Source organism: Mixophyes fleayi, chromosome 5 (genome assembly GCF_038048845.1).
Source record: "Mixophyes fleayi isolate aMixFle1 chromosome 5, aMixFle1.hap1, whole genome shotgun sequence".
NCBI lineage: Eukaryota > Metazoa > Chordata > Amphibia > Anura > Limnodynastidae > Mixophyes > Mixophyes fleayi.
The window spans coordinates 13,323,163-13,339,114 of NC_134406.1; the positions used below are offsets into that span (position 1 = coordinate 13,323,163).

Below are 15,952 nucleotides of genomic sequence, written 5' to 3' on the forward strand. Positions count from 1 at the left end.
CCAGTTAGTAGGTATAATATACTGACTATAACTCATTGTCTGCAGCCTAGGACACATTTACATGAGCACCTGCATATGTTTTCATGAAACTTTATCCCCAACAAAATGTCCATCATCACTTTTATCTCTAGTGTATTAGTTGTACAATTTTGTATCAAGTGCTGAAATGTAAATGACCAGTTGAAATCTGCAGACTGAGCAACTGGGTGAGCAACTATGACACTAAGTTTAATAGTTTGTATTTTAATTGGGTGTGAGAGGAGATTAATATTAGTTTTGTAGAGTAATATAAATTTGGATGGAGGGTCAGATTTGATTTTTGTAAAGCAACGTTCACATTAATATGCAGCTTACTTTATGCCTCATTCATTTTTATATAACATTTCATTACATTTGTGTACAATTTACTGTTCTAATTATGTTTTCTGTTTTACATGTAATTCTGAATTCTTTTGTTATGCTGAATTTATTTCACAGTACCACTTCTCTGTATTTCAGTTTCATGCTGTACATATGTACACTGCACAGTACCACGTCTCTTTATGTCATTCTCACACTGCACAGTACCACTTCTCTGTATGTCAGTCTCATGCTGTGCATATGGACGCTGCACAGTACCACTTCTCTTTATGTCATTCTCACACTGCACAGTACCACTTCTCGGTATGTCAGTCTCATGCTGTGCATATGGACGCTGCACAGTACCACTTCTCTTTATGTCATTCTCACACTGCACAGTACCACTTCTCTGTATGTCAGTCTCATGCTGTGCATATGGACGCTGCACAGTACCACTTCTCTTTATGTCATTCTCACACTGCACAGTACCACTTCTCTGTATGTCAGTCTCATGCTGTGCATATGGACGCTGCACAGTACCACTTCTCTTCATTGCAGCAAGTGTTTGGTATTTTTTTTTGCTCTGTTCCAAAATCAAAGATTTGAAAACCCAGAATGAAGACACAGCAAGATTGGATTCCCAGACCAAAAACACTCAGTGAATGCCTAGCTTGCACAATATTATATACCTTGATCTGAAATTATCATGTGTTAGTTGTATAGTCACACACTGCCTGGTTACCTCAGTCGTTTCACTACTACTTGTAGGTTCCCTCATCAAATTACACAGCATGGCAGAAAAGCTGGGTCTGGAGCTTTTCGTTAAGTATTACTTAATACCCAGTGATCCCCCATTTTGTGATCATTTGCTAGCTGTATACTTGTGACGTGTCTTCTGCACAGAGCCAGATACAGTGACATTAAGTAGTTATTGTCCCACTTTCTCTAGCTGCACCCCGATGTCACTATCCTGCCTGTGACATCGCTCCTACTGATCTCATGGCATCATAGTGTGATGCTGCCGGTGTAGTTCGTGGCCTCAGTACAGGACTAACCCTGGGCAGCTTCACTCTGACTTGTATCCGGAGTTCCTACGGGATGATCAGAGGCTTCCACATGGTGAGTGTTTGACCAACAAGGTTCTGGTGCTCCGGAACATACAGTGAGCGTTAACAATGATGGGGAACCAGGGTGATGGCTTATCCCATAGTATGTGAACATGAGAGCTGGTCATCTGCTTCCCAAAGCCAGGTACTTCCAGGCTGTCATCTCAGTCCTTGGAATTAGAGGTGCTCAGTCCAACCAGCAGGAAGTAGTACTCAGTGCACTAAGCAGGAGGTGTTACTCAGTGTAATAAGCAGGAGGTGGTACTCAGTGCACTAAGCAGGAGGTGGTACTCAGTGCACTAAGCAGGAGGTGGTACTCAGTGTAATAAGCAGGAGGTGGTACTCTGTACACTAAGCAGGAGGTGTTACTCAGTGCACTAAGCAGGAGGTGGTACTCAGCGCACTAAGCAGGAGGTGGTACTCAGTGCACTAAGCAGGAGGTGGTACTCAGTGCACTAAGCAGGAGGTGGTACTCTGTACACTAAGCAGGAGGTGTTACTCAGTGCACTAAGCAGGAGGTGGTACTCAGCGCACTAAGCAGGAGGTGGTACTCAGTGCACTAAGCAGGAGGTGGTACTCAGTGCACTAAGTAGGAGGTGGTACTCAGTGCACTAAGCAGGAGGTGTTACTCAGTGCACTAAGCAGGAGGTGGTACTCAGCGCACTAAGCAGGAGGTGGTACTCAGCGCACTAAGCAGGAGGTGGTACTCAGTGCACTAAGCAGGAGGTTGTACTCAGTGCACTAAGTAGGAGGTGGTACTCAGTGCACTAAGCAGGAGGTGGTACTCAGTGCACTAAGCAGGAGGTGGTACTCAGTGCACTAAGCAGGAGGTGGTACTCAGTGCACTAAGCAGGAGGTTGTACTCAGTGCACTAAGTAGGAGGTGGTACTCAGTGCACTAAGCAGGAGGTGGTACTCAGTGCACTAAGCAGGAGGTGGTACTCAGTGCACTAAGCAGGAGGTTGTACTCTGCACTAAGTAGGAGGTGGTACTCAGTGCACTAAGCAGGAGGTGGTACTCAGTGCACTAAGCAGGAGGTGATACTCAGATATTGATCAAGTGGTGCTGTGTCATGTAATGTAAGACATTATTGATCAGTTGGTGTTCATCTACCACTTCCAAATAACTTTCATATATTGTTTTGTACATAGCTCAGTTTACTAAATATGTTGTCTTACCCTTGTATATTCTGTGCTTTCCATCAAGCATTTATATCATCAGGTGGAGTTGTTTATTTTAGTTGTCCTATGATATGAAACAGATCTGCTGTGCTCTCAGCATTGGATATAATTGTATCAAGAGCCCAGTTGTACGTTATATCCCAAAGCAACAAAAAGAAAATCCTCCTGATGATATAAGTACATGGCTGAGAAACAAAGAAGCAAGCCAAAATGATAGAAAAAAAAATATTTTTAGAAAAGAAGAAGGGTACGTACACAGTTCTAAATTAAAGTCATCTGAAGGTGAATGCCCCTTTCTAGACTTGGGGTGTGTTTTTTTCTATCAAATATTTTTCAACAAAATTGCAATACAATAGATTTTTTATTCAATTTTCTGTGTGTAATTTCCCCTAACAGATCTATCCATTTTCAAGCAGCTGGCCCGACTACCTTCCAGGCTCTTTGGACGTCACTCAGGGTAACTATTAGTTGTCCTCTATGAATGCCGATTTCTGATGATACAAAGTGTAGAAAGATTAGGGAGGTAGATGGAATATGAGAGAAGTAAGAGCGGGGATACGGAGGGAAGGGGCAGCTGTCAGGTTGTCAGTGATTAGTAAAGGTGCAGACAGTCAATAAAAACTAGGTCAAAGTGTCATGCGTCAGTAAAAGTCAGTAAACTATTACATCCTCTCCACAACACTATGTGTGTTTTTCAGATTTATTAATTGGTGACACAATTATGTGATTATGTCAGTAAGTGAACACCACTAATGTGTTGTTGCCTGTAGCAACCAATCAAATATTGACTTTCTTTAGTTTAACTAGAACCTGTCCAAGCAGAGCTCACGATTGGCTGACACCTGTGCCATATTATCACATAAGCTCGTGGTGCTACAGACACACAAAAAATGGAGCTTATTCGATAACGTGGTGTAAATTGACTTAAATGTTCTGCAACTCAGAACAACCATATTTATGACTTAAAAATGAAATTTGGACACCACCACCATTATCAATTTAAATGCTTCTTGTTTTCACCTATTGTATTGCTGTTTCACCGCCATTACTCTATGGCAAGAGATGCACCTGGACTCTTATGGCTCAAAAATAGAATTATTTAAAAATGACTCCTGCCCCTTTCCCATAGGATTCTGTCGTACCTGCACTTATGACTGCTCCTTTGTATGCTCCCCTTGAATCTTATGAATGCCATCATCATGCATATACAGATGCTTCTCTTAATGCCATACGGCTGCAGCGGCCGCTATTGATTACATAGACAGGTTTCAGAATAGGGGAAGGAGAGGAGTTAGCAATCCTGGTGTCAGCGGTGGGATTTTATGGTGTCATTTGGACTACAAGACCCAGACAACTGTTTGTCAATTTTTTTGTCTCAAGTGAGTTTTATAGTCTGAAAAATATGTCAGTTATGAAAGTAAAGAAGCATCCGTTTTGCCTTTTTTAAATATCATACTTATTATTTTTATGAGTAAAATCAGACATAGGCAAAAACGGTCATGTGACATCACAAGAGAATGTGGGAATTTTGCACTATATGTCCGTAGCTTATGATCCTATGAACACGCCATTTATTGAAGGTTTTCCTTCATTTGCTTTCCAGAGATTCATTTGATTTGTTAAACATGGATGTGCCCAAGAATCCCTTCCTGGTTTCGGCACCCAGAAGTCCATGCCGGCACAGTCCTCGTCTGCTCTCTAACGGCTACTACAACCTTGGTGAAGACAGTCTCTGCTTGGATGATCTTGGCAATATGTCGCTCAGTCCGACGCAATTTAATGTGTCGTACAAAGAGAACGTTGTAAGGTAAATTGTCGGGGATCAGAGTGTAAAGAGGTTTAGCTGTCTGGGGCCAATGTATCTGTATCTAGGACATAGTCTTTATTTCTAGAACTAGTCACAAGTTATATTGCTGCATCACAGTGACATGATGGACTCGCTAATAAAAAGACAAACATTCCTCCATACAAAGTGCATTATCCAAGGTTTGCTTAACTTGATTAAACTTTAATGTCCTGTCTTCACCCTTCTATTGTGTGTCTACAGAGCCGGATGGTCCATTAGGCTCACGCCTAGGGCGTAGTGGGTACTTGCAGGCTCCAACCCATTTTTATGTTGGATTTTTTTGACAAACCACATGGCAGACGACAATACCAATATCTTGCCTAGGGCCCCATGGTGTATTAAAAAGTATTACCAGCACTTTTTTGTTACTATAGTGTTCAAAAGATTTATGCTAATACCACGGATGTAATAAACAAAAATATTTATTACAATCTACAGCATTAACACATAAAAACACATTTAATTGATACAAACACATAGGGGCCAATTCATGTTTAGACGTAAGTTTGTTTGCATGCCGTATCTTATGTGATATAGCTCTGTGCATGCTTAATTCATGTCTGAGCGCAAATTACACTTACGACTGGCTATAGCTTGAGGCGCAGAACGGGGAAGGGAATGGGCGGATGAACGTTGGCAATGTACAGTAAGGACGTGCCAACGCTGATGCGATTCATTAAACACTTCGGGTCCCCGGTAAATGGCGCACTGACACTTGGCGTCCCCAGTGCAATGGCACACTGACACTGATCTGTGAGGTGGTCAAAATTGACTGTAAATGACTTGAAATTAGTGTTATTGAGGTTAATAATAATGTAGGAACAAAAAAAGCGCAAAAAATATGTGATTTTAGCATATTTTAGGATTTTTTCTAAAAAATCCAAATCCAAACCAAAACCAAAACACACGAGGGTGGTTTTGCCAAAACCAAACACGAAGCTAATCCATATCCAAAACCCAAACCAGTTCACAGGAGTCAGTGAGCATCTCTACACAGAATATGTATTTTGTTTACAGAATCTTTAGGAAGCGACGTAGATCACACGCACACAGAACCCTGGATATGCAGAGTACAGAGAGCCAGGAAGATCGTCCGTCTTCCCTTGAAGACGACATCTGTGATTACGAACCACTTGCATTGGAGAAAACGTACAATTCCCTCTCCGGTAATTTATATCTGGTTTATAAACAGAGAGCCGATGTGAGCTAGTCAGGAAAAAATCTACTTCAACTGTAGTTTGCCCACTATATTGCCTAATTCATGTTTGTGTAAGGGGGCATTTAAATACTTGGATAACTTGCCCCATGCATGTTAGTAATTTTCACATTAACAGGGATAAGATAATTATGGGCCTGATTCATCAAGGTACGCAAACGCATACGCATCTGTGTTTCATACTTTGAGTGACGCAAACCGTTATATTTGCGTTGGAGTTTGAGATTGAGTTGACTTTGAGTGCCGTATCTGCTCTGTTTGTGCTGCGTATGTGGTGTTTTACGTAGCTCAAGTCCCGTTTAGCAAATGCGTATGCATTTGCGTACCTTGATGAACCAGGGCCCTATGTTACCATACAATCTTCTTGTTTTAAAGCATGTCCTTGTGTTCTAGAAATGTGTATTTATTTTAATGTAAAACATTGATAGCCCCCAATGTAAATTATAAAGATACTAGGAATTACTTTTAGTTTTTAATATAAAAGTGCTCATCGGGTCACTGTTTTATCACTAATTATCTCAGTCTGGATAATTATCATTACCCAGTGTCTAATAATCTGCTCTCTGCACCTAAAAGCTGCTATTTGGTCTCACATGTAGACTTGGACAGGTCATGCTGAATGTCATGATCATATGAGCACATTTAAGTACACAGCTGATGGACGCACAAACATACAGATTGTGGGCATGGGGCAAATTAATTTTCTTGCAGGTTCGATCTCGAATGATCCTGTTTTTTTTAAAAAAAATGAATCGTTATTTTGGCCCCACACAAGAAGCTATAACTGGCAAAAATAGCCAAATTGCTCAAAACAATCACTTCCAGATTAACATTTAGTAATTTTTATTTTAATATTGTTCATAATACCTCAGAATAGCACTGTCTGGATCAGTGATGGGCGAACTGATGCACTTCAAGGCCCTCTATCCTTCAGAAACGGCCGTACATTACCTTTAGTAACAAGTGTGAAGAATACAATTTTGTAAAAGTAGGAGAAAACATATACCACTAATATACACCCCACATGCCGCTCAAACCCCTCACTCATCCAAAACACCTCATAAGTCCTTTAGAACCCCAGTGGGCCAACCGCATAGTTGTACTGCAGAAACCAGATGGAAGCCTACGCTTCTGTAATGATTTTCGTAAACTGAATGGAGTGTCCAGATTTGATGCCTACCCCAAGCCCTGTGTGGATGAGCTGATAGAAAGGTTAGGAACAAATGCCCCTCTGTCCTCCAACTTTTCCTTAAACAACCCTCAGTCTCCCCACTTGCTTAGTTAATAAGAGTTGGGTCCATGGGTAAAGCTTAGTGGGCAGAAAATAAGATCTGGGGTGGATGAGGCATAAAGCAGAAGAAAGACTGATGTGTAATAAAGCAAGAAGAAGTTGCCCATCCCTAAATCCCTTGGGGCTGAGTGGGTAGTGAAAGGGATAGATAGAACCAGTTGAGACCTAGCTGCTGTGCATTATAATTATTATTATTAATTTGCACAAACAGCGTTTGCAGAAGACTAAAATTATAAAGATTCCTGATTACTAGATTATACTAAGAAAGCACAAAACCATCTTCGATTTGTGATATTGCTACTCTTACTATGGCACAGAAAACCACTGTCCCTCTAACACATTATGATATACTGCAATTGCTTTAATGTTTAACCATCTGTTTTATCTACTGCAGAGTGTGATGGTAACGCAGCAAACACCAGTGTGAGACCTGCAAATTTCCCCGAGTCAATCTGGCTTCGAAAACCTATTGGACGTGTTTCCTCTGAATATTCTCTGCACACAAACAATGGTAGGAGCCTGACCAACCTTTTATTACATTACACATGACAGCGATAATCAGCGAATTGGGGTATTATAGACTTATGAGCATTATGTGTTGGGACATTTGTTGTGCTTGTGAGATATACATATATAGTGCTTCGTTGTGTCCATATAACCAATATGGGTAGACATCTCTTTCCTTTGTGTCCGGCATCAGAAATATACAGGATGCCCATTTAGCTGCTTTTCAGCCTGTCTGGTATTTCATTGAGCGATGTTAGATATTACACATTCATTTTCCCTCCTCCATATTATTTGACAGTGTTCAGTATAGCATTGTATAGCCTTGAGACTGACTCATTATGGCTCTTATTAACATTGAGCTTAGGTGCAAAATAAGCACTGAACCACTGCAACCATTCAGCAATTAGCTTTCACCTGTCTGGTGCAAGTTAGAAAATGAAACCAAGCATCTGATTGGCTGCTGTGGTTTAGTACCAATTTTGTTCCTAAATTCGATATCTAACTGCTGTGCAAAGTTTCTGTAGAGGGTAATGGACCAGTACACGTTGGAGATTGTTTACAAGGCCTATAAAGTGCAAAATCAGCTTTGTGCCTCAATTTGCGCACGGTCACTAAGATTTCCGGCACAGCGCATAGGTTTGCAGAGCAAGCCGGCGCCATTTGCAGAGGAGCAGAAAATTGCAACGCAAGGGGAGGAGTTGGACGTAGTGACGGCCTTTCTTACAATATATACGGAGCAGGTCCACCGATGTGTCTTGTTTCGTGGAGCTCTAACATTTCCTATGGCAAAGGGTGATTACGGACATAGCATAAAGGGAGAGACGGCGCATTGTAGGGGAATTCCTTGCCGTGTGGAGGGCACAGAACCATTTAGCTCCAGAAAATGACTTAAAAACTCTACTAGCTGAGAATTTTGCTCCCCCATGTTGTAGATCGGAGAAACGCATTTCTAGTGGCGCTCAGAGCAACATAATAAAAACACAGAAAAGCTGCCATACTGAGCTGTATTTTAGGAGAAAAGCTGAAACTTTTCATGTGATGAAAGGAATCAGTATCATAGGCAAACCGAGGGGGAGAGGGGTTTTCTAGTGCCTGGAAACCCCCTCCAAGCCTGGGGCACTGTATAATTGAGGTGGCTGGACCCTGCTCCTGCTTCACACGGCTCTGCTTGAAAAGGGAGAGCTGTGTGCACCTTACAGTAGTCCACACAGCATTGCCCATGTATATTATAGGGATAGGAAGAGTTGGAGAGCAGCCAAGCACTGTCTAATATTATAGCCACGCCCCCATGCATGATGGTGACGCCCACTGGTGGCGTGGTGTGGAAACCCCTCTCTACAAATCCTGTGTTTGCCCGAGTATAAAGTGGTAAAATGTTTGACATTGATGTGACATTTACAGTTTAGTACAGAAGCCTCTTCAGATTTTTCCACCTCTGCGCACACCTGGTCACACTTTTAGTTTGTGGTGGTGTAGAGCGTAGAGTAGGCGAGCGCCATGTGCACCGGGAGGACCATCCGACGTTGTCAAACCAAGGTATTATCAATGAGCTCATTAAATGAGGACCATTGATTGTCGCTGGCCGTATTATTTTATGAAGTGCAAATCCATGTGCCATGATGTCGCTCTTTGAACAGCGACACCAGAACAATTGTGCTTGTAACACACTAGAACGTACTGATGAACGTTATACCATTTGTTGATTCGTTTTGTCCTGCAGAAGACACCGGTCCTTGTAATACAGGAAGCAGCGCTGTGAGTCCGCAGCTTGCTGCCACTCTCCCCAATACAAGAGAGTCAGAGCTCTGTGCCGAAAAATCAGTTCAGCGATTCTCTTCTGCATTATTCCAGCACAGGGGCCATGGTAAGAGCTTAAGATATCTTTCATGAAATTGTACATATAATACCAACCATCAGCAAATGGTGACACCGTAGACTGACTTGTTGTATTCATAGTTATTACACTGTATGTATTTACTGCACCAATCTGCAATACTGCACTATAGTATGGTGCTTGAGTCTTACGTTTTAGGGGTAAATTTACCAAGCTAAGAGTGTCCAGCGGGTTTGAAAAGTGGAGATGTTGCCTATAGCAACCAATCAGATTCTAGCAATCATTTTGTAGAATTTAATAAATAAATGATAACTAGAATCTGATTGGTTACTCTAGGCAACATCTCCACTTTTTAAACCCACTGGAAACCCGCAGCTTGATACATTTACCCTTTAGTGTCCAACAAGCTCTCACACCATTTGTTACAATTGTATTGGCTGTCAGGCAGTAGTTATTCTATATAGCAAAGGTAGATATAATAAAAGTTTTATATTATAGTGGCCTTATTTTTATATATAAAACATTTCTTTTGTGTTTTTAAAAAGCTTATTGTTATTCATTTTTTTGCTCTAACATTGGAACTGGAAACTCAAACAGATCTCCCAGCTCCACGCCCGGCCACTCCGGGCTATCGCACATGCTCAGGTAAGCTGGACATGGGCCTACAAGGCAATAAGTAGCTCTGATTGCGCTGGATACAGAATAGTAGTAAATCCCAGAGATAAGTGATTTATTTTTTTCTATGCGATAAGTGGAGATAGTAAATTACAATTCATCATCATCATCACCATTTATTTATATAGAGCCACTAATTCCGCAGCGCTGTACAGAGAACTCACTCACATCAGTCCCTGCCCCATTGGAGCTTACAGTCTAAATTCTCTAACATACATACACACACACACACACACACACACACACACACAGACTAGGGTCAATTTGATAGCAGCCAATTAACCTACAAGTATGTTTTTGAAGTGTGGGAGGAAACCGGAGCACCCGGAGGAAACCCACGCAAGCATGGAGAGAACATACAAACTCCTCACAGATAAGGTCATGGTCGGGAATTGAACTCTTGATAAATAGAGCCCAAAATAGTGATAAACATATCACTGAACCAAGTGATAATTATTCCTCTGACATGTTATTATATGCATTAAAATATACAATAAATGACAGCAGGTGTGTTTCACATTCTCTGCATGAATTCTGGGATGTTTCCTCATTAAGGGTCTGATTCATTAAGGAATGCAAAGTGAAAGCAATTTGTGTTTTTTTTAAAACGGACAGATAATGCAATCAGGTGCGTCCATATTCAGCAAGGAGGATCTCAAGAAATGTTTTTAGTTAAATACTAGTGTAAGTACTCTCTGCGTATACGGCACTTGCTGTATGCAGACGGACACGCTGCAGGATACGGACAATGGATATGGATATATCAAATCCCAACAAAACACACAGATTGCGGGCAGGATGATGGCTTAGTGGTTAGTACGTCTGCCTCACAGCACTGGGGTCATGAGTTTGATTCCCGACCATGGCCTTATCTGTGTGGAGTTTGTATGTTCTCGCTGTGTTTGCGTGGTTTTCCTCCGGGTGCTCTGGTTTCCTCCCACACTCCAAAAACATTGGCTGCTATTAAATTGCCCTTAGTCTCTCAGTCTGTGTGTGTGTGTATGTTAGGGAATTTAGACTGTAAGCTCCAATGGGGCAGGGACTGATGTGAATGAGTTCTCTGTACAGCGCTGCGGAATTAGTGGCGCTATATAAATAAATAGATGATGATTAGGGGGGGGGGAATTAAAAACACACCTGTTAATGAACATTTTTTTTAAAAAGTTTTGTTTGTTTTTTTTACCCATAAAAACATTTAAGATGTTATTAATGTCTACTGTACATAAAATGCATTTTTGCAGTTGCTTCTGGTTGCAAACACATGTTCTAGCTGCATACACAGCCGTGATAACTATCACTCGGCACTTACACCACCCAGGAAATCATAGGCTGTCGTAAGTGTCCTTTGTGTTTGAAAATGAGTTGGACGTACTTGCATTCACTGGCATATGGTCCTCTCAGTGCAGTTTTACGCAAAATACGTCACGCATTTCCATTAACATTCCTTAATACATCAGGCCCTAAATGTTAAACTTTTCATCACCTTCGGTGTGACTTGCAATTTTTTTAAAGCATTGTTTAGTGTAATTACAAAATGTCATGCACAGGTCACAAAATTCCTATATGTTATGCTTGTAATACATGCTAATAAAATTGATACTGATTTTATATCTGAACGGTAGCATAAGAAGGAGCGTTTTAAACACACTTTTTAGTTATAGTACTATATTCAGACAGTAGAGTTAAAGGTTTGCACAATTCGGTTTTCTTTATATTTTGTTCTTAGTTCAACTTCTGAGCTCAGCAAATTGTGAACAAAATTGTCACAAGTAGCTGAAATGTTGCAAAGATTCACCTAGGGCAGTTTTTTTTTAAATCCCACCTTTGTCCTCAGAATGCAGAATGACATAGATTTCAAAGCAGTTATTCAGTGTTCTAGGCCTGACAGTGTATTGCAGGGTTTTCTCTTCAGCATTTCCTGCAAAAACTTGTCTAAGTAAGCTTTAACAGCACAGCAGCACACTGTAACCAAAAAATTGCTTGTATTTGTAATTTAGGAAAAGCAAGTGCGACCCTACATCCAATAACACGTTTTTCCGCTATGGCAGAGGTGGAGGACTATGCTGATGAGACGCCAGAGCATTATTCCACTGGAGGATACATACATGTGAACAATGGTAGGAACTGGCAAAATCTTGTATTAAAGGAGAATTTAACCAGTAGAAAAAACCTGTTGATCCAATATCAGAAAAGTATCTTTGAAAACGTGCAACTATATATGGAAGTGTCAGTATGTTAGTGAGGGTCTTATATAAGGCAGGAACCTGCTGTATTACTCCTAGTGTCTCCTACAGAACTCTATTATCCAATCTGCAGACTCTGAAGAAGTTTGAAAACACGGGGGACAGTGTCAGGATGACAGAGATACCTGATTGGATAGGAGCCACAGCTTATCCAATCAGAATAAGCTGTTCCTCATTTTCACCAAACTCTAGCAACTGCCCTTGATCAAGTGGCTCCAGCGACTCTACATACTCTGCGTAGACAACTGTGGCACACTAAAGTAACACGAACTCTACAAAAACTTTCTTGTAAAGCAGAACATCACCTGCGTAAATCTTGTACCTCTAATGATTTTATCACATATACTGGTATCTACCACTCCTATCGAAATGCTCTGGACACTGCAAAACAAACCTACTTCCAATCTCTCATCTATGCTCAGGCTTCTATCCCCAAACGCCATTTTAACACATTTAAATCTCTTCTAAACCCTCCTACCCCAAACCCCCCGACTACCATCAGTGCCCAGGATCTTGCTTCCTATTTCAACAACAAAATAGATTAGATCAGACTTGAAATGGTATCATCTCAATCCTCCCACCCCGAACCCTCCATCTACTATCAGTGCTCAGGATCTTGCTTCCTACTTCAAGGACAAGATTGACAAGATCAGACTAGAAATGGTATCCTCTTCCTCAACAAGCCATCAGCTCAATTCCTTCCCACTACCCTCTGACACCCTCTCTTCATTTGACCCCACAAATGAAGAGGAAATTTCTACGCTCTTCTTATCTTCCTACTCTACCTCCTGTCCTCTTGATCCTATTCCCTCGCAAATTGGTAGATCCCTGTCTTTTGTGCTCATTTCTCCTCTAACTCAAATCTGTAATCTCTCACTCTCTACTGGCATCTTTCCATCACTATACAAGCATGCAGTGATTACTCCTATTCTAAAAAAACAAAACTCCGACCCAAACTCTCTCTCAAATTACCGTCCCATCTCTCAGCTCCCTTGCCCCTCCAAGCTTCTAGAGAGACTTGTCTACACTCGCCTCACACGCTTTCTTTCCACAAACAACCTGTTGGATCCTCTTCAGTCTGGCTTTCGTTCTCAACACTCCACAGAGACTGCGCTGACCAAGGTTGTTAATGATCTGATCACTGCTAAGACTGAACGCCATTACTCTCTCCTAATTCTCCTGGATCTCTCGGCTGCATTTGACACCGTTGACCTTTCTCTTCTCATACAAACGCTGCAATCCCTAGGTCTTCAAGACACAGTTCTATCCTGGTTCTCATCTTACCTCTCTAATCGCTCTTTCACTGTTAATTTCTCTGGAGCCACCTCTGCTCAGCTTCCCCTATCAGTTGGAGTACCACAAGGCTCGGTGCTAGGTCCTCTGCTGTTCTCTATCTATACCGCTTGTCTTGGAAATCTAATAAGTTCCTTTGGCTTTCAGTATCATCTCTATGCGGATGATACCCAAATCTATCTATACTCTCCTGATATCTCGACATCTGTGTTGTCCCGTGTAACTGACTGTCTTTCTGCCATATCATCTTGGATGTCCTCTCGTCAACTCAAACTTAATTTTTCTAAAACAGAGTTAATAATATTCCCACCCGCCAACAAGAGCATACCTGACATTTCTATCTCTGTTGATAACATGACCATAAATCCCACCCCACAAACTCGCTGCCTAGGTGTAATCCTGGATTCACGCCTATCCTTTGTTCCCCACATTGACTCTATATCTAAATCATGTTACATACATCTAAAGAACATTTCCAGAATCCGCACATATCTCACACAAGACACTGCTAAAACCTTAATTCATGCACTAATCATCTCCCGCATTGACTATTGCAATTCCCTCCTTACTGGTCTTCCCAAAAACAGACTCAAACCCCTAAAATCTATTTTGCATGCTCCGGCAAGACTGATTTTCCTTGCAAATAGCTATTCCTCTGTTGAATCACTCTGTATGTCTCTACACTGGCTGCCTGTCTTCTACCGAATCCAATATAAAATACTTTTACTAACCTACACGGCCATCAACAAAGCTGCACCAACATACATCTCCTCTCTTGTCTCAAAATATCTCCCAACTCGGCAACTCCGTTCTGCAAAAGATCTGCGTCTCTCATCCACCCTCATTACATCCTCCCATTCCTGGTTACAGGACTTTTTTCGGGCTGCACCCACTCTATGGAACTCTCTCCCTCGCACAATAAGACTCTCCTCTGGTCTACAAACTTTCAAGCGTTCTCTGAAAACCTACCTATTCAGACAAGCTTATAATATTCCTCAACGATCCTCTTAACCTCACTACCTTTAGCCTGTTACACAATTTCACAGAAGACAACTACCCCCCGACCAACATTGTTGTGTGACAGGATCATTTAGCTTATGAGTCACCTTACCTTTGCAGTCTGGCTGGGCCATGATGCAAAATGTATACTTAACCTCATGTGTCAATCTCCCATTGTCCCATAGATTGTAAGCTTGCGAGCAGGGCCTTCTCACCTCTTTGTCTGTTTTACCCAGTTTGTTTATTAGTTTTACGTTTGTCCCCAATTGTAAAGCGCTACGGAATATGTTGGCGCTATATAAATAAATGATGATGATGATGATGATGATGATCTCCCTCGACAAGCTATCAGCTCAATTCCTTTGTAGCAGCATCCGACACTCTCAATTTATTTGATCCCACAAATGAAGAGGAAGTTTCTCATCTTTCTACTCTACCTCCTGTCCTCTTGATCCCATTACCTCACAAATTAGTAGGTCCCTGTCTCCCGTGCTCATTCCCCCTCTAACTAAAATCTGTAATCTCTCTCTCTCTACTGGTATTTTTCCAACACTATTCAAGCATGCAGTGATTACTCCTATTTTGAAAAGACAAAATTCTGACCCAAACTTTCTCTCAAATTACCACCACTGTTGACCACTCCCTCCTCATACAAACGCTACAATCCCTAGGTCTTGAAGGTACTGTCCTATCCTGGTTCTCATCCTACCTATCTAATCGCTCTTTCAGTGTTAATTTCTGTGGATCCACCTCTGCTCCGCTTCCTTTATCAGTTGGAGTTCCACAAGGCTCAGTCCTAGGTCCTCTGCTATTCTCTATCTACACCACTTCTCTTGGAAAACTAATAAGCTCCTTTGGATTTCAGTATCATCTCTATGCGGATGATACACAAATTTATCTATCTTCTCCTGATCTTTCACCGTCTGTGTTGTCTCGCGTTACTGACTGTCTTTCTGCTATTTTATCTTGGATGTCTTCTCGCCAACTCAAACTCAATCTTTCAAAAATGGAATTAATCATATTCCCACCCAAAAACAGAAGCTTCCTGCCTGACATTTCTATTTCAGTTGATAACATGACCATAAATCCCATCCCGCAAACTCGCTGCTTAGGTGTAATCCTTGACTCACAGCTATCCTTTGTTCCCCACATCGACTCTATATCTAAATCATGTTACATACATCTAAAGATCCATTTTGAGAATACGCACATATCTGACACAAGACACTGCAAAAACCTTAATTCATGCGCTCATCCTCTCCCGTATCGACTATTGCAATTCCCTCCTTACCAGGCTTTCAAAAATCAGACTTGAACCCCTACAATCTATTTTGCACCCATCGACTAGATTGATTTTCCTTGTAAACCGTTATTCCTCTTCTGAGCCACTCTGTCAGTCTCTACATTGGTTGCCTGTATTTCA

At 41.5% G+C, this 15,952-nt stretch overlaps 1 protein-coding gene across 3 annotated transcripts in view; it reads left to right on the forward strand.

The window, feature by feature from the left end:
• The window catches only part of TMEM71 (transmembrane protein 71), a 51,402-nt gene that overhangs the window by 15,093 nt on the left and 20,357 nt on the right, over positions 1-15,952 (forward strand). For 2 of the 3 annotated variants that reach the window (XM_075211698.1, XM_075211697.1), the window contains exons 3-9: positions 3,022-3,082; positions 4,229-4,432; positions 5,489-5,637; positions 7,373-7,489; positions 9,206-9,349; positions 9,917-9,964; positions 11,992-12,111. In XM_075211698.1, coding sequence (XP_075067799.1) covers positions 3,022-3,082; positions 4,229-4,432; positions 5,489-5,637; positions 7,373-7,489; positions 9,206-9,349; positions 9,917-9,964; positions 11,992-12,111 — 843 coding nt within the window. The remainder of the gene's footprint in view (positions 1-3,021; positions 3,083-4,228; positions 4,433-5,488; positions 5,638-7,372; positions 7,490-9,205; positions 9,350-9,916; positions 9,965-11,991; positions 12,112-15,952) is intronic. The other variant, XM_075211699.1, reaches the window with a different exon arrangement.